This window comes from Vigna unguiculata, chromosome 1, assembly GCF_037176805.1.
Source record: "Vigna unguiculata cultivar grain cowpea cultivar isolate G323 ecotype 2 chromosome 1, ASM3717680v1, whole genome shotgun sequence".
In the NCBI taxonomy this organism is placed as follows: domain Eukaryota; kingdom Viridiplantae; phylum Streptophyta; class Magnoliopsida; order Fabales; family Fabaceae; genus Vigna; species Vigna unguiculata.
In genome coordinates, this window is record NC_140792.1 from 27,561,648 (window position 1) to 27,584,227 (window position 22,580).

Below are 22,580 nucleotides of genomic sequence, written 5' to 3' on the forward strand. Positions count from 1 at the left end.
TGTTTTAAATTAATTGGTTAGTTATTGATAAAGGATGATAAAAACAAAACATTTTTTGAGTTTAAATAAAAGATAAATTTGAAATTGAATGTAAAGAATATCAGAAATTGACACAATAGAAACAAATAATTTAATTAAGAAAAATATAAGATAAAAACTTCACCGGGATTGGGTTTCACAATTCCATTCAAAGTAAAAATAACAAAACAATATATTCCTAATTTCGTCTCTCACATTCACATCGTTCGTTACATGCCTCGATTTCGTTGCAAACAAGTCTAAACTAAAATAATAAAAAACTCTATGTCTTGCAATTCTTACTATTATGTTTGCATTAATGACCAATATGTTGATGCTTAAGAATGACCAATGACCACATCTACGTCTAGCATGTGAAATTAATAGTTTTTTAAAGTACTATGGTTTCCCAAACTATCTTTCTGATCATCTGGTACTCCCACATATGCACCATATCTAGAACATGAAATTAAAGATTGTAATCTGGGTTTCCAAACTGTCTTTCAAATGAGTATGGACTCCTGCATGTGCAAAATTTGTAGATTATATAGTTAAAACAATAATAAGAGATTATGGAAAAGGATTATATTGAATGAAAAATTCACAGAGAATTAAGAATACATTACGCTCAACCCTCGTGAATGGGGGAGTTAATTGCTCCTATACATTAAGACTGATGTTGAAATTGAATGCCTTCCGCCTTTAGAATGCACTTCTACCTTCAAGTGTAGAGATATCAAGTTTCTTTCTCTCCAAATGTATCTCTCTCCCAAAAGGAGAGGTTCCCAAAAGGGGTGTTCTTCCTCACAATGGGATGTTGTCTTTCATCTCTCTCTGGCCTCTTATTTATAGATTTTTCGAATTGGATTGGCCTGCAACTTTGTACTTGATTTTATATTGGAATATCTTGAATATATATTTGTTAATCTTCTAATACTAAATATCTTTGAGATATTCTTCAAATATTCTTTCTAGTAATTGAAGTGACCAACTTAGTGGGTGACTGATTTTGTTGATATTCTTTTAATATTCAATACTCCATTGATTATGTTGATAATCTTCCTAAATCTTTGAGATTTCCACTTATTTGAAAAATATAAACCAAATATTTATCTTTTCCAAATTTATTAAATAAAACCTAAAATATCCAAAAGAAAATGGTAAAATAATAAAAAAGAATAAAAATAAACAAAAATAAAAACATGATAATACTAATTATCATCAGATGAGTGCATTAACCAAACGAGTCAGAGCTGATAATTAAAATCATGTTGGCAAGATGATTGGGCCTACCAAAGGAGTCAAAGTTGATGATTCAAATCATGTTGACAAGGCGCCTGCGTTCACCAGACAAGTAAAGTCATCAAACAAACCACTAGATGACTACCCTCATTAGATGAGCCTAATACATCCCTATTATAGTGGGTAAGTTATTTCTTTCTTATAAATATTAGTTCAAATATTTAGCTTGAATTGAAAAAAAAAAGTATTTTTATTTGATTAATGGAAAATCAAATTTTTAACAAGAGGTGCAATGTTTAAAATTATCTCTTGATATTATATTTTAAAGAAAATTATTTTTTTAAATCAAATGGTATATATATATATATATATATATATATATATATATATATATATATATATATATATAAACAATGTATGTGACTAATGACTAAATTGATCTTGATTGCAATTAGTAGTGATTATAATTCTAATGAGATATTTCAAAACAATGCTAAAAGTTTCTTTAATCGGGAAAATATTGGAACGTTGGAGAAGATCAAAATTTAAAAGATTCCAAATCAAGCTCGTCACAAAGTTAAGTTGTAACTTGTGTGCTTTAGCTATAGTCTCTTACTTTTAGAGTTTTCTTGTTATATCAAAGAGTTGTTAATCTTAAGAGGAGATTAAGAAGGTGAAACCTGGAGAGGTAGAAACTCGTCATAACCTAGAATGGTAGAAAATTGTTGTACGCTTGAAAGGTAGAAACTCGTTGTAACCCTGAAGATGGTGATGCTCATGTGGGTCAAGAATGTTGATTAGTTGAGTATCTTAAGCGAGATTCTTAAGAGACTAGTCGTAGCCTTTATGTTGAGGGTGAACCAGTATAAATTATGTGTGTGCTTTTCTATCCTTACATATATATTTTGATAACCTGTAGACATTTTAAACTTTTTGCATATGTATATAATAATAAAATAAGAATATAAGGAATAAATAACACATAAAATTGATATTGGTTCACCTTCAATGCAACGACTACGTTCAATTTCTTAAGCAACATACTTAAGATATTCCACTAATTAAATGTCTCAATTTGGTTACAAAATGAGTATCAACCTCTCTAGGTATCATGAGTATCAACCTCTCTAGGTAACAAGTATAAACCTCTTCAGGTATAACATTCTTAATCTCCCCTGAGATCAAGAACTCCCAAATGGAGTAACGAGAAACACTTTGAAAGTACGATAGTACAATCAAAGCTCACTTGAATATGCTTCATAAAAGGTGAAATATTTTACAATGGCTAACCACACACATTGTTTTTCATGACTAATTGAAATTGATTTTATAAGCCCACACACATTGTTTTTCACGACTAATTAAAATTGACTTTATAAGCTCAATATTTTTCTTTGTTTCTTATTTCCTATGTATTTTACTTTCTACTAGTGATCATTATCTCTTTTCTTCTTCACCTTGGTCTTTGTATTTACAAATATGTTGAGGAATATAACCATTAATGTGTCTTTATATCTAAATTTTCTCTATTTAATTCTCTAATATTAATATCTTCATTTTTCTTCCCTATTTGTAATCTTTCTTTAATTCTCAACGTTCAAAAACTATCTACCAAAGGAAACTTAGGAAATAAATTATGTAATATCTCATTAGTAATATTATCAAATATAATTAGATGTAATTAAGATAAATCAAATCTATAATCATGATGAATGGTAGATAAAATATACAATTCAAATATAGTTAGTCATTTATATAATATTTCTACACATATATAAAATGATCAAATTAAATTTAAAGCAATTTCAATTTTAAGATATAATTTCTTTCATGAAATTCTTCAATTCAAATTTAATTATGCAAATCATAAATTATAAAGCAATAAAATAATTAAGAAGTTAAGGCAAAATGTGTTACACGAGATCTTATAGACGAATGACTTAACTATCTTTTGATTAGTTTATCTTTTTACATTGTCTGATGCTTGTAGCATCTTACATTGTTTGATGCTTGTAGCATTAATGCTTGTAGCTTTAACATCTGATAGTTTTGAACTTACATTGTTCAATCAATATCAAATGCAAACTTGATAAAGCACACATAGTCATTTCAAGCATATGTAATATATTTGATAAATCATTAATTCCATACTCAAACAATTTATCAATAGTAACTAATTCATTTCTATTATAGTTTATAGTTATCACTAGATACTCAATAGCTTAACAACTTGGAGCTTTGATATGCAAGACTAAACATTTCATATGAATAAACACATATATATTTATTTTCATATAGTGGTTGTTATCCTCACGACTAATAAGGCTTTTTGTCATAATATAGTCTTTGTATCACCAAAACTACTCAGACCTCTTGTCTAAAGGGTTAAACTGTATTGTCTGACCTAAAAATTCTTATAAAATGATGTTTAATTTCAATATGTTTGGCCCTAAAATGCAAGATGGGATTTGTGGTTAAGTAAATTGTAGCACTAATATCACAAAAGATAGGGATGTTACTCTCGTGGATGTTGTACTCTTCCATTTAATTTGTGATCTATAAGATTTAAAAGCAATAATTGGTAGTTGATATATACTTAATTTATGCGGTTGATATCACAATTATACATTGCTTCTTACTACACCATGAGACTAATTCCCTTCAATAAAGTGACATTTTCCACTTGTGTTTTCTCTCTCAATTTTGCCCCTTGCGTTTTTAGTATCACAATATCCCTACAAAGAATAGCTTTTTCTTTTCTTGTAGCAAAGATCAAGGTTAGTAGTGCTTTTCAAATATCTAACAATGTGCTTAACAACACTTAAACGTACTTATCTTCAATCTTATTGGAATTTGGCATATAAGTAAACATTAAACATTATGTTAGGTCTACATGTTGCAAGATATAACAATGATCCAATCATTTTCTTGTACTTGGTGTGATATGCAAATTTTGATTCTTTTTCAATCTTAGGGATGTGTTTGGATGCATGGGGTCTTAATTTCTTTTTCATCATCTTAGTTAAATTTGTTTAGAAGTTCTTTTACATACTTTGTTTGATGGATAAAGATGTAATCCTTAGCTTGCTTAATTTCTAGACCAAGAAAATATTTAGCTTTCCCATCATACTCATCTCAAATTCACTCTTCATTAATCCAAAAAATTCCTCACATAAAGATTCATATGTGGAACCAAAGATAATGTCATCCACATATATTTGTAATAAAATTAAATCATTTGAGTAATTTTTTCTAAACATGACTTGTCCTTTACTAAAGCAATTTTCAATTAAAAAGATACTCAATCTTTAATACCAAACTTTAGGAGCTGACTTTAGACCATATAATGCTTTATTGAGTTTGTAGACAAAATGAGGGTGTGTAGTATTTTCAAAGCTTAGGGGTTGTCCTACATAGACTTTCACTTTGATATAGCCATTTAAGAACGCACTTATGTTATCTATTTTGTATTGTCTAATATTATTATATGCAACATACAATAATAGTATGAGAAATGTTCTTATGCGTGCAATAGGTGCATAAGTTTCAATGTAATTTATACCTTCCTGTAGTGAGTAACCTTTAGCTATTAGTCTAGCCTTCTTTCTCACAATCATACCTAGTTCATTTAGTTATTCATGTAAACCCATTTAGTTCCTATAATGATCTTCTTTTTAGGTGGACTCACCAATGTAAATACTTCATTCTTTTCAAACTAAAGTGTCTAGTCTTTGTACTTGCATGTCAAAAACCAATAGAGTCTTCCAACTCTAATAATTTCTTATCAAGCTCATAATCATGAAATCTCACATGTATGGCTTCTTCCACTGTACACGTCCTTGATTTATATACTCTATAAGCTTTAGACATCTCTAAATAGCCAAGTACGATTCCTTCATCACTTTTAGAATGAAACTTTCCTAAATTATCTTTTGTATTTAAAATAAAATATTGAATCCAAAAAGGATGAATGTAGGAAATGTTGGGCTTCTTGTTCTTCCACAATTCATATTGGGTCTTTTTTAGTAACGGTCTAATGCAATTTTTTTTTTTTTGCAAATAGCAAGTTGTATTCAATGCTTTAGCCAAAAATGTTTAGGTGTGGAGTTAGCATTAAGCATTATTCTTGTCGTCTTTTGTAAAGCTCAAATTTTCCTTTCAACAACACCATTTTGTTATGATGTCCTTGAAGTGGAAAAACTATGTTTTATTCCAAAATTTTCAAACAATTCACAAACATTTTCATTTTGAAATTCCCCACCATGATAATTTCTAACAGAAATGATAGATAAGCCTTTAGTCGCTTTGAACTTGTTTCAGAAATTTGCTAAAGATTTTATAAGACACATCCTTAAATATCAGCCATGTTCATCTGGTGTATTGATAAGTGTCTAGAATACGTAAGGTTTCCATATAAATTTGATACTTATCATGCTTTAATTGATCATATTTTGTTAGTAAACAACACATTTTAGCTTATAATTACAGAATGAGGTATTAAAAAGAAGAAAAATAAGAAATTAATGAATTTTTTACGATTTTCCAGCAATTTCTTGAAGAATTAAAAATGATGCAGTTGAGCCCTAAAATCCATGGCTAAACTCTAGTAAGGCGGTCAAGGAAGGATCCAAAATATGACTTTTGGAGCTAAGCCACAACAAAATGGTGCTCAACACTTAAGGTAATGCATGGCTGAGCCATGAGAGATATGTTGAACACTTAAGGCAATGCATGGCTGAGCCACAAGAAAATGTGTTCAGCACTTAAGGTAGTGCATGGCTGAGCCACGAAAGAATGGGCTCAACACTTAAGGCGGTGCATGGTTGAGCCATAAGAGAGTGTGCTTAGCACTTAAGGCATCACATGGCTGACTATCAAAGGTTGGGTTGAGCACCGCCCAAAAATTTCTATAAACAAAGACCTTGGGTCTTCATTCTAGGCATTGAGTGGAGGCTCCACAATGTAGTAGCAGGATAGAATAAGGTTTGTGAGGCACAAGGGAGGTGCTCTTAGTGTAGATCTTATGTTTAGATGTTGCTGGAATTGCATTCTAATATTCTATGAGTAGTTGAACTCCCTCGTGTCTAGGTTTGATGTAATCAATTCTGATTCGATTCACTTCTACTTCTTAGGTATTTATCTTTGCTTTCATTCAATTGTTTGTCGTTTGATTTATGCTTAATAATGACTTGATCACTCATCTTTTTTCACGGGTTTGATTTGAGTTGGAAGATTGGTTTCAACTTGTGTGGATGAATTGACGACTCATCCTATTTTACTGGTTGGTATTGAGTTGAAAGACTGATCTCAAACTAAGTTCCAATCAATCATCATGCATGTACTAGTTCTAATTCAATAGCTAGTGGGTGTAAGACCCGGGAAAATTAAATAGTTATTTAATTAGTTATTTAATTAGGACGGGTAACGAGAACATTTAAAGCAATAAATATGAGGAGCTATGACATGGAAAAGTACTAGCTCAAGTGGTTGAGAGTACTTTGATTGTGTGAGGGCTTGGGTTCGAGTCTTATGTGTGCCACTTGGATGTTATCTAAATTATGTGTTTTTGTGTGTTTATATATTGAATGTGTAGTGTAATGATAAATTCCTAAAATTGTAGGAGTTATCATGAAATATGAATTGGTTGAGTGGTTATGTACTTAAATTGTTAATTGATTGGTTGTGGGTTCAATCCTTGCTAAGAACAAAACTAATTTTCTTTTTGGCAAATTTGGGTTGCATGGTATTGAAGGGACGTAGAAACCCTAGCTGCAGATGAAGGCAGTCCAATGGGTAGGAAACCATTCAATAGTGGTTCATGAGTAGTCATTAGCTAGGATACTTAAGGTATTTTCGTTTTTAGCATTTAGCACTTTTAATTTGGGTAATAAGTAAGAGAGAACAAGCTAGTGGGAGAGGCAAAGAGTACCACAGTGGGTGTAAGGGTCGATTATTAGGTTTTCAGAAGGGAGAAACTGATTGTAAGAGGGTGGAGTGGCTGGAAAACATTGTGGACGTGCAAGAGAGGGTTAAGGAAGCTTTTTAGATTGGAGATACATCAAGAATTCGTGGTTTAGCAAGGAATTCCAGGTTAGGGGAGTTGCCTGTTGTGTTTTATTTCGTGTTTTGATTAGTTATGGGTTGTTTTGTAAGAATGCATGAGTTTTTCTTTCTCTTTGACGCTGTTCCACGCAAAATTTTCTGGGAATCTGCCCAGAAACCGCCTGGCGGGCATGCAGGTGCCGCCAGGCGGCACATCAGTTTGACCTAAAAGTGTTGTTTCTGCTATGAACTGCCTGGCGGTGGGATTGAACCGCCAGGCGATGTATGCTGTATTGATACTATTTGATTGAACTGTGTTGTATGTTGTTTTGTGTTGATTGTAATTAACGGCTACAATTGCGAGGTTGTAAAAGACCCTGATGTTTCTGGTATTGACACGCGTTAGATTGTCATTGGGGTAGGAATCGTGGGATAAAGGAGAGAATTCGATGGTTATTGAATTGGGTATGTAATGTTGTGTCTTGAAATCTAATGGGATATGATGAGTGATATGATGGAGAGCATGTCTAATAAAATTATGCGAAATTGATGATCATTGTTAGAAGCAAAAGCGGAAATCGGATTTTGGAATTTTGGTGTTGAGCGCGTGTGCATAAATCTGGGTATGATACCCATGATCTGATGCACCGCCTGGCGGTGGATAATTGGCCGCCAGGCGACAGTGTCCTATCAGAGTGGTGTGAGAAATCTGGAGTGGGTTGGGTGGAAAATAAAACATGAGAGAAGTATAAAGGAAATGTAGGGTAGGTTGATGATCGAATAGGGGAAAATGTGAGCAAGGGTTGGGATTAGGAAATGTTAGGTATTGGAATGTTAGTCAAGGATGAAGGGAGGATGGAAGAAGGCAGAAAGAGGGAAGGAGCATATGAATTGGGTATGAGAGAAGTAAGGGACCGTGGAGTTGACAAGAGCATGCGATATATTTAGGAGTATGATGAAAGGTAATTGTAATGCTAGCAATCTCCTAGGATGGATGAAGTGGTAATTTTATGTCTAAGATCTTGTTAAACTAAAGAGAACTTAAGTGAGTGGATTGAAAGGAGTAAAAGTCCATGTGTTTGGTTACATATGATTGGTTGTAAATTCACCTATGCGAGGGCTTGATATTGGGGTTCTCCTGTGAACCTTGTGAGTGAGTTAAATGGTAGATTGGATTAACGGGGTGTCATAAACCAGAAAAGTACTATTCTGGTATGGTGCCTGGCGGTACACTGATAATCGCCAGGCGATGGACGTAACAGGAGAGTGCACTGTACTAAGGTGCGCCTGGTGGCACGTCGAGCTCCGCCAGGCGGTAACGAGAAAACAGTGGGTCTGGGAGGACGCTGGCGCCTGGCGGTGAGTGGATACCGCCAGGCGGTCTGGAACAGTTTCGCCTGGCGGCGTGTAGGCCAAGCCAGGCGGAAATGTTGTTGTTCTTTGCTTTCTGGTGTGTTGTTTTTAACTGACAATGATGCTTTGCTTGGATCGGGAGATGCTGTGCCATGAGCGGGCAGGTTCATGGATGGTGTTTGACATGTGATGATATGAACGGGGAGGTTCATATTCAGTTACTCTCACGTGGGGATACGAGCGAGGTAGGTTCGTATGTTCCGTGCTCATGTTGAGAGATGCCACGTGCGGGGAGGTACGGAGGCTGGTGGATCACATGTGTTGGACTACGGGCGGGCAGGTCCGTAGAGTAGGACTACGAGCGGGGAGGTTCGTAGAGCAGGACTACGAGCGGGGAGGTTCATAGAGGCAGGACCACGAGCGGGTAGGTTCGTGTGAGCATCAGATTCCCGAGTCCAAGGCTAACAAATTGTATGATTTGAAGACTGATAAGTCTTGGGGTTAAGGTCTTGGCCAAGAATTATAGATAATGAATAAGATGGGTAAATTATCTATCTTATGTTTATATGCTTGTTATTTTATTTTCTCAGCTCACCCTTTCTGTTTGTGTTTGGCGATGATCGTGTGATTCATTACACGGGAGCAGATGTTGATACAGGTGGTGCTGAGGATGTTCAGATGGCGAAGTGAGGGCTAACATGGGATTAGAGCTAGAGTTTTACTCATATGTGTTTTATGTTTTAAACACAAATTTTGGGAACTTGTAACATTTTATGAATTCAGTTATGAGTGGCGCGCTATCTTAATAAATTGAAATTTTCCCGCGTTGGGATTCTTACCGAGATGACTATTAATGAATTTATTTCTTTTTATTATTTATTTTTAAGTAATATTCCCTATGGATGTTACAGAGGGGATGCTGGAGGAGAGAGTCTTGCACATTAAAGCAAGGACTCATTCTACAAAGGGTTAAGGAACCACACTAGGTTTGGAGTCCTTAGGTTCTAATGTATGAGGGATGAACCTAGATCTACATAGAAAGAGTACTCCCAGGAAATTGAATGATTTGCATAGTAAGTAAAAAAGATAGTAGTGGTGTAGTAGAAGAAGATGAGATGAAATCAATTCATAGCCCCTACTTCACTCAATACTACTATTTATTTTTACTTTCACTCCATTTCACAAACATAAAACCCAAATATCAAACTACTAATATACTTGTTAAATCCCTACGGATACAACACTTGTTGATACTACTACGTACTAGTACACTCGTTGGGAAATGGTTATTGTGAAACAGTCATCATGTATTCATCAACAATAATTAGACCATATCTTTTACCGCTTAAGTACTTGGTTCTTATAGGACCAAATAGATATATTTGTGTCCTTTGAGTGAATATTTCATTTTTTCTTTTGAAATAACTTTTTACCTACTTTCCCTTAACATATGACTCACAAAAAAGATTTATGTAAATGACAATGTTGGCAAGCCTATCACAAGACTATGTTTATTTAGCATTGAGAGTAGTCTCAAGCTTACTTAGCCACACTTCTTGTTCCATAGCTAGTGATCCTCTTTTATAGTCATTGGACAAGATACTTTTTGGGCTAAGAACTCACCCATATCAATCCTATACAAGTTGCCTTATCTTTTAGCGATAAATAAGTGTGTTCCATTATTTTTGTTTATTATGCATTCATCCTTATTGAAGATTGCATCACACTCATTGTCACATAATTTGCTTATGATAAATATGTTGTGATTTAAACCATTAACTAAAAGAACATTACTAATGAATAAAGTAGGTTTGAGACATACCTGACCAGATTTATTAACAGATTTATTACTTTGTGTTAGGATTTAGATTATTTTTCTTTTCATATCCTATCCCAGTTTTATCAGGAGACTATCTAGAGTTTTTTATTAACATATCTGAATATTTTTCATTTATGTTAGTTTGGGCTAGAATTTTATGTAGAGCTTTATTTCCAACTTCTAATTTTTCTATTTCCTCATTATTTTCTATATCTATTGGCTTTTTACCAAGGCTTTCTTTAAAAAGTAGTTCTTTAAGCTCAATATTGTTTATAGTTTGTTCCTCTAGTTTTTGTTCTATATTTATTTTTATTTCATTTAAAGTATTGTTTTCCTATTTCAACTATGCATTCTCGTTAGACGTTTCATTAGACAACATGATTATGCTCTCTAACTCTTTTCAATTATAGTTAAAATTTCTTTTCAGGGACTTATACATTTCTATTATAGACTACTTCATAATAAGCTTGTCTAACTAAGTCAAGATAATAAATATTTACCTCTTCCCCATTAGAGTCGTCTGATGAGTTGCAAGCATCTACCATAAGTCCAATGTGAGCTTTTTCAACTTCAGAATCAAACAAGTCCAAATCTTCCCAAATCGCCATGAGATTTTTGTTTGCCTTTTTCTTTTCCTTTTCTTTATGTAGCTAAGGAAATTCTAATTTGTAGTATTTAGGATTTTTGCATTCATAGCAAACAATCTTCTATTTGTCTTTATCTTTGAATCTTCTGCCTTTAGCATAAACTAATTATGTTATATTTCTTTTAAACTTTCTTATCAGAAGAGACAATTCTATATCATCCTATAATTCATACTCGTCTGGTTAATCATACATTCCTTCAAGTGATCAAGTTGAGTTACTTTTCTTGCTTCTATGATATGTCTTTAAAGCAAGGCTCATGCTTTTAGTTTTCTTCTTGTCTCCTTGTAATACCTATTTGTGTACAATAGGATGCCCACTAGTTCTTCTAGGGACATTTTCTTCATATCTTTTAAAGCTCTTAATGTGTTCTCCACTTTGGAGGTATAGTGCATAAGACTTCATCATTAGGCACTAGAGCTAAGTGTCATGAAAATTTCTATAAATAGAGACCTCATGTCTTGGTTTTAGGCATTTAGTGAAGAAGTAAATAAGTAGTAGTGGAGTAGGAATACAATGTTTTGAGGTTAGAGAGATATTGTCCATATTGTAAATATTGTATAATTAGTTGCTCTAGGATTTGATTGCAACATACTACTCATCGTGAGTAGTTGAGCTTCCTTGTGATTGATTGATGGATCACTAATCTATTGATTTGGTTTATGCTTAATGTTTGTCTCAAGATACCCCTTAGAGCATGATCTAGTTGTTAGGAGTTGCAAGAATGAGTTTTCAACAATTGAACTAACTAAATCAAACCATATAGTGAAATTTCCCAGGGCCCAGGGCTAAGATTATGTGTTTGGCTCACACTGTTCTGACTTTTAATGCAAGTGTTCAACAAATTTATTTCAACGAATTGAGTACTTGATTTAAACTTAGATAGCCATTAAATGGGGAATTTTTGTGTTCTTGTCCTTAGAGAATAGGAAAAGCGATATTCATCACCAAGTGACCAATAAGACTATCTACTTAACGTAGGGGTATGTCTAGTTGTGTCGTCAAGAGGTACATGGTTGTTATGATATTTATTCATGTACAACTTGAGTCTAGCCTCCACTCCTTTCAATACTATTTATCCAAATCCAAAACACTCAAAAAGTAACCACTAATATACTTGTTAAATCCTTCTAGGTATGATAACTCCCATTCTATTGTACTATAACTAACATATTGCACTTGCCACTAAGTCACACAGTTGAATAACTCTTTTAAAACTTGATATTGTGTGATGTTGGGGCTTAAGCTGAAATGGACATAAAAATATCAACCAAAGTTTCCCCCATCAATTGTCCAACTCACTACATGGTAGCATGTCTCCCTTGTCATCTAGTAGCGAAAGAATGCCATTTCGATATTCAGTGGATCCATATTCACTGCTTCAAGATAGGTCAGTATTTTTAGTTTCCATAAGTCATATTTTTCTCCTTTGAACAAAGGTGGGTGATGTGTTGTTTAACCATCTTCTTCCATTCAATCGCTTAGATCGACCTTTCTTCCTAGCTAAGGAATTCCCCAAGAGGTAGGCTCTTATACCACTTATTGGTGCAATGTGACTCTAGAAAGGGATGAATAGATCCTAAACTTTTTTCCTGATATAACACAATATGGAACAAAATAGTAAATAGATCAAGCATAAAATAGATTTTTATAGTAGTTCACCCTTAATTTTTGGGCTACGTCCAATTCTCTCTCAAGCACATTACTTAAGAGATTCAATGATCAGAACATTTGATTATAACAAATGTCATCCTTTCCAGATTACACGAGTATCGATTTATTTAAATGTCATTCTTAATCTCCTCTGAAATTAAGAACTCTCAAATCAAATTGTTAAGTTTTTTAAGTATAAATATATTGATTAAACTTCTCAATATCGTAAAATCTTATTCTTTAAATGGAATGATTCAAAGAACATTTGTAATTTATTTTAAAGTTTTAAATAAATGAGAAAATTTTTATAATTTATATTCAGCCACGGGAGAATTCTTCTGATAGATATATCTTCATTAAATCTTCTATTATACATTTATAATGTCTTCTTATATGTTCACTTGTTTTTACAAAACTTTTTTCTAAAACACGCTTTTACCATAAACCATACAATAAAACCAAATACTCATCTATTTTTCAAGAAAAAAAAAAAAGAGTTCTATTCACCTCTATTCTAAAATTTTTTGTTATTTTAAATGGAACTTACATTTTTTTTTCGAAAATAATAAGATTTAATCATTACTATTATCTTCAATGCAAACACCTTGATTTAGTTTGGTTGTAACTAGAAAAAATTTAGGATGCATATTTAACAAATTAGACACTCTCTTATTCAATTAAACTATTTTTAAGTAGTCATTGGGGGACCAATGAACGTGGCCCCCCAAACTTTTTTTGAAATTTTTTTAATGTTATATGAAAATTGTTTTATTTTTTATTTTTTTAATTATGTATAAGAAATTTGATTTTTTGGAATTTTTTAAATAATAAAAATATATATTGAGAATTGATAAAAATTAAAATAAGTATCTTTTTATTTATTTTATAAAATATAACATTTAATGTTAATAAATAATAAAGCATAAAATTAAATTTAATAAAAAATAAACAAATTTATTAAGATATTTTTTATTTTTTCTCTCACTATTTTTTGAGTTTCTCACATATTGTACCCACTTTAGACTTTTACTTGTTTTGTTTTCTTTTGTTTATGAAAAAAAAAAACGAAACTTGAACACAAATTCATTATTTTGTGCTCTCATTTTTGTATGCTTTATTCTATTAATGAAGAAAAAAGTAATTCTTTTTTTCTCAATTGATAGTGAAATATTAGTTTTATAATTAATATTATTTGTTATCTTATGAGCATTTGGTATATTCATTTTTATAAATATAGAAGAAAAAGCAATGCACTAAGTGTTTTTTAATAATTGATTTTTAATTGTGACTTGATTATCATATATTTTTCTTTTATTAATTACGTATCACAATTTTTATTTAGATTATGATAAATTATCTTTTAGTATTTTTTTAAAAAACAAAAGTATATTGATGAAGAAATAAAAGAATAAATTAATTATTTAAAAGTGATAAAATGGATGTAAGGCCTTATTCTTTTATGCCTTTAACAAGAAGGGCTACCCCGAAATCTGATGGGCCTAAGAGTTGGCCCAAAGTATAAAGCTGAATCCTAGTCTGCCCTAACGTTTCCACTTTCACTCTTTCAGAAAAACTAGCCATCACCTTACTTCCCTTTCACAGAACGCCCTGCTAGGGTTTGCTCTAGGTCTTCTTCGAGCTAACTCACACCAGCTCCTACTCCACGTAAGTCACTCCTCAGCTCATGTTCCCCTTTTCATGGTCTATGTTCCTTGTTACTGTTAGGATTTGGTGATGACTCACCTTTTTTCTCTGTTTTACCGTTCGTTCCAGCTTGTTGACCATCCTAGGGACAATTGTGCTCACGGTGTGCGTGTCGGAGCGTTCCGCTAGCTTGTTTTCCAGGTACGTGAAGCTAGGGTTTGCCCTTTCTTTTGAGTGATACTGTTTTCGCCTCTGTTTTATCGTCTAAATATGTTTAGTATGTTGATATGAACTTGAGTATGATAATTTTGAGCCATTGGTGATTTGTTGAGTGGTAATGCACGGGAGAACAGTGGTGAGCTATGGTTTTCTCGCCCAAGCAAGTCTGTCTCGCCTAGGCGAGATCAACAAAGGCTCGCCCAAGATGTTTCACGCGAGCGGTCGCTCAGGCGACTCACGTTGCTCCTGAGCGAGCGAGCATCTCGCCCAAGCGAGAGGGGTCTCGCCTAAGCGAGATCCCGCGTGAGGCTACTATTCCCCTTTTCGAGCCTTCGCCTAGGCGAAGGGGGCTCGCCTGAGCGAGAGCTTCTCGCCTGAGCGAGACCCTTCAGCCTGAGCGAGGGGCTGGGTGAGACAGTGCGATGTTTGGTTGTTTTGTTGCTCTTGGATGATTGGTATTTGTTTGGGTATGATTGTTATGATGAGAAATATATATATTGGATTGATATGTATGTGTGATATGATTCATGAATGGTGAATGATGGGTATTGTGGGAACTTGGCATGTGAACTAAATGGGATGGTGTATGAGTTGTGATTTGTGAGTTGTAACATGATGTAAGTATGATAATTGTATGAGAAGAATCATGGAATTGAAATGATGAGTTTGGTATGAGTTCGACATGAGATATGAAAGAGTTGGTACCAATGTGGCATGATAATAATATGAGTTGGAGTTCCATATCCAAGGTTCGAGAATAATGAGTTGGTATGGTTTGGCTGGGAATACGAAAGAGGTGAATTATGAGGAACTGTATGTGATGTATAAGTATCTATATGTAGGTGTGCATGTTGAATCCGTTTGATTGATTAAGAATGTTTGGTCCGTGTCAGTGCGTAATTCCTTAGGAATCTCTAGGTGAGATTCTCAGGGTCGTGCTTCAGTGGTCGGAACGTAATCCCATGACCCCTATTAGTGGGTGTCCATGGTGGTGCCCCATCTGTATAACTAGGTAAGGATTCAAGGTAAGGTTGCATCCTAACACTCTAAGGAGTCAGTTAGTCTCACCTAGAGCGGACTGACTCCTGTGGTGAGAGTAGTAGGAGGCCTGAAATTCATTAAGGGCTAACCTTGTGGTGAGGGAAATTGATTTATTGTAACACTTGTAACACATAGCTCGGGGGTGAGCAGCTCGGGGGTGAGCAGAGGTATCCACCACAAGTGCAAGCATCCGCTGAATCCGACCAGGTTATATGTATCCGGATGAGTCGAGTCGTGTCTTAGTGTATTGTCTGAGAAGTCATAACATGCTTGGTTGATATATGTATATGGTATAGTGAATATATTTTGATTGTATGGATGAAATCTTTTGTGCTCTAGCTTACCCTACTTTCATTGTTGTGTGTTCTCTTGTGTGGTACTCTCTTTTGCGATGATCATCAACTTGTTGGTGTGAGCAGATGCGAGGAACACTCATGGGCAACAGGGAAGTGGTGATTCCGCTGCATAATCCGCATGGACTGGTTTCTAATTTCTTTACGAGTTTCTTTAGGGTTATGGCCCATGTATTTGTTCGTTCTTAGATTTATATACTTTTGGTTAAACTCTGTATCCAATTTTCTTTTGGGCATCGGGTGTGCCTTGGGTTGTAAGGAGTTGAGTTTCAAACTCCCGGACTACGCTAGTATGTATCTTTATGTGACGCTACCTTTAATTTCGCTTATTAAATTAAATGGGGTGTTACAATGGAAGCTATCGTGAGGAAGAAAATAGACAAAATCAATCTTTGACAAAAATAGGAAGTCAATTACATTTACTTGATTGATTTTTTAATCCGTCTCGTCTTATTTTAACTCTTCTTGTTTCTACAACTATATCAGAAAGATAATTTTCTACAGTGAAAATTATCAAAATAAGATTGTAAAATAAAACGGAAGATGAATTTTTTTTGCTGACCATATGATTATTTATATTAAAAACAAAATATAACTAAAAATTTTAGTATTGATTCAATTATTATTGAGTTCAATAATCTTACGGATCTATAATTAAATGTATAAATTTTAAGTGTATTTTGACACCCAATAAATATTAAGCAAGTTATGCCACGGTAAATAGTGCTCACTTTATGTTTAATTGGAAGATCAAAACTCAATAACTGTTGTTTTTTTAACATTTAATTGTTAAACATTACGTGATATAGCCCTCGCATATGGACTAGTTGAGTGGCTGGAATTGACTCATTGCTTGTACTTGGAATCTTTCAATAATCCCCCAAGGTTGACTTCTACTAGGGTGTCTCCCATACTATCACTTTTATTTATTTAGTTAATGGGGAAAAACCTTTAGTTAATTTTCTTTTCAATATTATTCAAAATAAAATAACTTCTTCATATTTAAAAATCAAATAAAAAAGTAAAGAAAAAAATTAATGAAATCACTTTTTAACTACCAATGTACACCTTTATTTTTCTTTTAACATAAATCATATAACTATATATTATTAATACTCAATAATAGTAAGTTAATTGGTAACCAACGTTCAGTTTGTATGGGAGAAGATGAGGAATGTTAAATGTGATTAAGTCTCGGATCAAATGTTAGTCTTATTATGGGTTAAAAGTACTGAAACTCGTGGAATTATTTCCACTTGAAAATCCAAAATCTAATTAAGATTATTAAAACTAATAAAAACACATACACTTATATACACTTATATGTGTTTACTTCTTTCTTTTAATAATAAAAAACAATAAAATTATTATTATTATTATTATAATTATAAAATTAAATATAATCAATGTTTACAATTTTAATTTAAAAGAATAGTTAAATTTAAAATAAAAACACTTTAATAAAAAATATCAATTTCAAAAAACAAAATACTAAAGGTATAAAATTGGCAAAGTAATTATTTTATTTGAGAAAACAGAATAAATATAAAAATAAAATTACATAAAAAAAATGGGAAATCTCTTTATATAATATGTATATATTACCATGAAAGTTGACCTAAAATAACAAGGAAATGTTATATTCTGTGGTGTGACAAAAGATTGTATTTATTGGTATATTGATATATGTAGATAAAATTCGTATAAGATAGAAAATAAATATTATAATTGAATATCTAATATAAGATATAAAAATATTTTTATATTAATATATTAACGAAACAATATATATATATATATATAAAGGTGGATATTTATTTAAAAGATAGGATATGAAGAACTAATACTCATATTTTATACATCCAGGTGATATTTCTAATGTGTATGATGTTTTTTTTTTCTATATGGTTTTATATTTACATCTTGAATAAATTAAAAACCATTCAATAAGCATCATGTCACCTCATCATAAAAGCAAGCATAAAACCTTTTAGAGTGGTGATGAATCTAATGCTCACGAAATTCAAATTACACATTGTTAAAATATTTTTCAAAAGAAACATAATTTTTAAAAGTGAATACGAAAGGTTATGCATTTGTGTTAGTAATTTTTAGATCTAATGCTTAAAAGGAGTTGGTAAATTGTCAATCATGTTAGATTATATTGGTTAAATTTATGAATAAGGTGCGTCTTCTATAATTAAATTAAGAAAGAATTGTTGTTACCAGAATGAGAATAAAGAATAGTTAAACACAATGACCAATTTATTTATTTAAAAAAGAAAAACAAGGTATTGCAAATGAAGGTGAAGATATGGTTGCTATATAAAAGGATGCCATTGCTGCACCCGGTGAAAGCTCTATCACTCTCTCTCCCTATTTTCCGTGGAAGCCTTTCTTCCTTTGTCGTTTTTTCCTTTTTCATTCATTGATTCATTCTGCTAAAAGAAGCGTATTTTCTTCTAGATTTCCATCTTTGCAAAAGGGATAAAGGGTTGCTACCATTAATGGTTTGGTTCGGCTATTTGTAGTAACCTTGTGCTATGAAAACAAAGAAAACCATTATCATGAAAGGGTTCTTGAAACTTTAACACCTGAACCTTCATCTAAACAATTGTTCAACCTAAACACAGCACCTCACCTGTTAAGCCTATCTCATGCAAGAGATTCTTTGTGTTCAGGGTTGAGCCTCACCCGCTAACGTTTCCACGCTTTTTTTTGTTTCATCTGTTCCATTTCAGCCACCCCCAGATTCTAAAGTCACAACCTTGGTTTTGATTCTCCCCTGTTTTCCTTTGTCTGTTTCCACATCTTTTTTGTCTTTTGCTAGAACCTATGTCGTCTGTGCCAGCACGAACAGGGCGACAAAGACAGCGTTATGAAGACAATTTGCGCCTTGTCTCTGGGTAAGTTTTTTTCATTTTCACGCCATGGCTTCTTTTACTGTTCTTATATTTCATCTCAAAATCAATTGCCATTTCTTGAATTCAAATCTTCTTGAGTCCTTCAGATCCTTGAAGGATGTTATTACTCTTGTTTGCAAACATATGCATATCAGAGAAAAAATGCATCAAGTAATTGTTGGAAAGTTCCTCATGCTTTCACCTCAATTACTTGGAGGTGGTATAGATGTTTATTAAGAACCTTTACAGATCAAATCTAACATGGTATATCTAACAATCTTCAAAATCTCATCTTTTTCCCTTTTGTTCTTTACCACCCCTTTTGACAACCTTGTATCGCTCCTTTTTGTTATAGCCATGCATTTTATAGTATATGGTTCCAATTCTGCATCTGTTGATGGTAAAAGCAAAAAAAAAAAAAAAAAAATCCATCTTCTTTGTGATTTACCTTTTACTCCCTTCCTTCTCTGCTCTTGTTAAGTAAATAAAGCCATGTTCAGTAGTAGAAATCTAAATGATTTTTGCTTATGGAATAGAGGAGAGGGGCGTCTCCGAACTGTTGATACATAATTGTCTTCTCTGTTTGATGTTAAACTATTTTATTATTTTCATGCGGATGTGTTCATTGCAATCATATATCAAAATAGTGGGCCATGACATTGACTTAATGTCTATATAATAAAATGCTTCAAATTGCGTGATCTATTTTGGCTTTTATCTGAATATAATAAGAAGACAATCTCGAGAGTTATCGGTAACAACACTGTGGCTCATGCAGAGTAGTTAACTGGGGTAGTGGTGGTGTTTATAAAATTAATAAAACCTTCCATGCAAGTCATGGGAAACATGTTTGTGGTTGAAGGTTTGATTCAGCCTGCTATTAGCAGTTGCAGGGAAATTTCGGATCTATTCCTTTTTATCAGGCTGGAATCATTGATCCTCGTTTCAAGCAATCAATGTATCCAAGTGGCCATAAAGTAAACGAAAAAATGGATTAAACTACGGAAACCCACTCTTCAAATTTTTAAACCTTTTGGCTACACAAAACAAAAACAATGAATCGGTGGGATTTGGTAAAAGAAATAATTTAATGTCTCACTTGGACATTTTAACATTTTACTTTTACATTTCTTTGTATCTTAACATATCTCATGGATTCTATAAAATTCTGTATTGCAAAACTGAATAAAAAACATGAAAACCACTACAGTTTTTCTTTAACACCATAGTTATATATGCCCCAGAAGAAGAATCTATTTTCAAAAACAAAGATCACGTCTTGATACTATAGATTTGTACCCAAAAGAAAATTTTACTAAAAGGGTAATAAACCAATAGTGATTTTGTGAAAGAAGAACAGAAAGACCCTACAAGAGTCACCAACCTGTGTTTATCTTAATTTTGGATTTCTGGATGTTGGTAATATCTAACTGAGATAAATATTCAGAGTTTATTTTGAACAGTAACGACTGTTGCTACAGATATAGGTTATGAATAGAGTTTGAAGGACTAGCATCTAATGAGAATTAGTAGTTACAACAGAATCCTATCACCAATGTGATTTTAATTAATTTTTCTTGTGCATTTTGATAGATGTATTCCCTATAGATGGAGAAAGGACGACACAGATCTAATGGGAGGAACTGAGATAATGGAAGTACTAATGATTTCTTCACCAAAACGTGATGACCTAGTATTCCCAAAGGTACTTCATATTGTGTGCAACAATGATTAACGAACTTTATTAACATGAAACCCTTTATATTGAAAATTTTTATTTCTTCTCTTGCTAGGGTGGATGGGAGGATGATGAGACTGTTACAGAAGCTGCTTGCCGCGAAGCTTTAGAGGAAGCAGGAGTTAAAGGAATACTAAGAGTAGGTTCAATTATTCCCTCTTGGTTGTTGAATATTTGTTATAATCCATCTCCATCAAGGAATGTTTAAAAATACCAATTAGAATGACATAACAAATGGAAGAATCGATGGTATTCAATAATCTGTGTAGAAATGACGATTATGATGATATCATCCAAACATTTTTGGCTATGCCATAAATTTCTCTTTGCTTTCAGCTTCCATATTGTAAGTTTTCTATGTCTTAAAGAAAACTTAACCATCTACGGAAGATATGAGATATCACACCTTTCTTTAAGCTCAGACAATGATGCAAAGTCAGATATTCTCAAAACAAACATTTATTTGCTTTGCTTGCATGGAACTCTTCACTTATACTGTAATTCATGTGTACAAATTTGATTCAACATGATGAATAAAAGATTTACCATTTCATATTGTGTAGTTGGAGTAAATTTTGATATTGGACTTGTTGAAATACCCATCTCTGGTAGTTTCAGTCTAGTCACTTGGTTATGGCCCAAACTAGTAATGGAATAATCTAAGTTCCCCTGAATCACTCTTGCAGTTTAAAAAATGTAGGATAAAGATTATACTTCTACTGTTCTACATAAACATCACAAGCCATGTATGAAACTTGTTTTCACATCATGAAGCATTGACTGCAAACATAACTGGTTGAAAATCAAGTTTGGTCCATTAAGTGTACTTCATTTTCTTGTGGTTGCTGAAAAATAACTGATTGAACGTGGTAATGATTCTTCCATCTAACAATTGGGGATAATAATGAGATGATGCTGATTCTTGCAAAATATGGTATTGAGTTTCATGAATCATGATTATCTAATTGCCTTGCATTCATTTTCAGGAAATTCCATTAGGAATATGGGAGTTCAAAAGCAAAAGCAGTCAAGACTTGTGTAGCATTGAAGGAGGCTGCAGAGGATACATGTTTGCCTTGGAGGTGACTGAAGAACTTGAGCATTGGCCAGAGCAGAAAAATCGTTCTCGCCGATGGGTAAGTTTCATGAATAAGTTCTTAAAGAATCATACACCCTTAGGAGAAGTGCATAACTCAAGTTTCAATTTGTATTTTTTGACATCACATGAAGCATGAATACTGAATCAAAGTTCATATTTTGTGTTCGTAGTTAAACATAAAAGAGGCATTCAGACTCAGCAGATATGACTGGATGTGTAATGCACTTGAGGCTTTTTTGAGAGTCATGGAAGAAGACAGAAAGGTTGATGAGAAGCAAGAGCAGAATACTGAACTTGAACAACCTTCAATTATGGTAGCAGATGTGTCAGAATGCCAAACCATGTCACCCAACTGTTATAAAAGATCCTCAACCATGCAGCACCATGGCATGACTCCTTCTGTCAATCTTCTGTCACGTGCTACTCAAGAGATAGCCATCCACTTTGGTTATTGACATCACCATGACACTTTTGTAAAATGTTCATGTATTAGATCAAAAATTGTGCGTAACTCCTTCAAATTGTGAGAAGAACATGTTGTGAAGTTGTGACTCGGATGCACATGCCATCATCGACCTCATTGTTGTCGGGTTTTTCTTCTTTCTGTCCGATGTGATCGTGATGTAAAAGTGTGGTGGTGCAAGTCTCAAGTGTATATGGACTTGACAGTTGTTTGATTCACCCCACTGAAACTGAAGGCTTGTAAAATAGCATTGTTTGTGAAAACTAGTAGTAGAGTACAAGGGACAAAGACTATGCTGCTTTTGACAACCTTCGATTCATAACCTTATAACATGTCACTTTTCAGACAA

At 33.1% G+C, this 22,580-nt stretch overlaps 1 protein-coding gene across 1 annotated transcript; it reads left to right on the plus strand.

The window, feature by feature from the left end:
* The first annotated feature begins 18,373 nt into the window (after positions 1-18,373).
* On the plus strand, positions 18,374-22,580 carry LOC114176599 (nudix hydrolase 12, mitochondrial-like). The gene is made up of 5 exons (XM_028061721.2): positions 18,374-18,934; positions 20,525-20,636; positions 20,725-20,808; positions 21,656-21,805; positions 21,939-22,580. Exons 1-5 carry the CDS (start codon positions 18,864-18,866, stop codon positions 22,221-22,223), a joined length of 702 nt encoding a protein of 233 aa, XP_027917522.2. The 5' UTR covers positions 18,374-18,863; the 3' UTR covers positions 22,224-22,580.

Excerpts from the sequence above, each read along its gene's own strand:
- LOC114176599 (XM_028061721.2), top strand. The coding sequence starts at position 18,864 with ATGTCGTCTGTGCCAGCACGAACAGGGCGACAAAGACAGCGTTATGAA. Across the intron at positions 20,637-20,724 it reads ATGACCTAGTATTCCCAAAG|GGTGGATGGGAGGATGATGA; the intron begins GTACTTCATATT and ends TTCTCTTGCTAG. Across the intron at positions 21,806-21,938 it reads AAAATCGTTCTCGCCGATGG|TTAAACATAAAAGAGGCATT; the intron begins GTAAGTTTCATG and ends TTGTGTTCGTAG.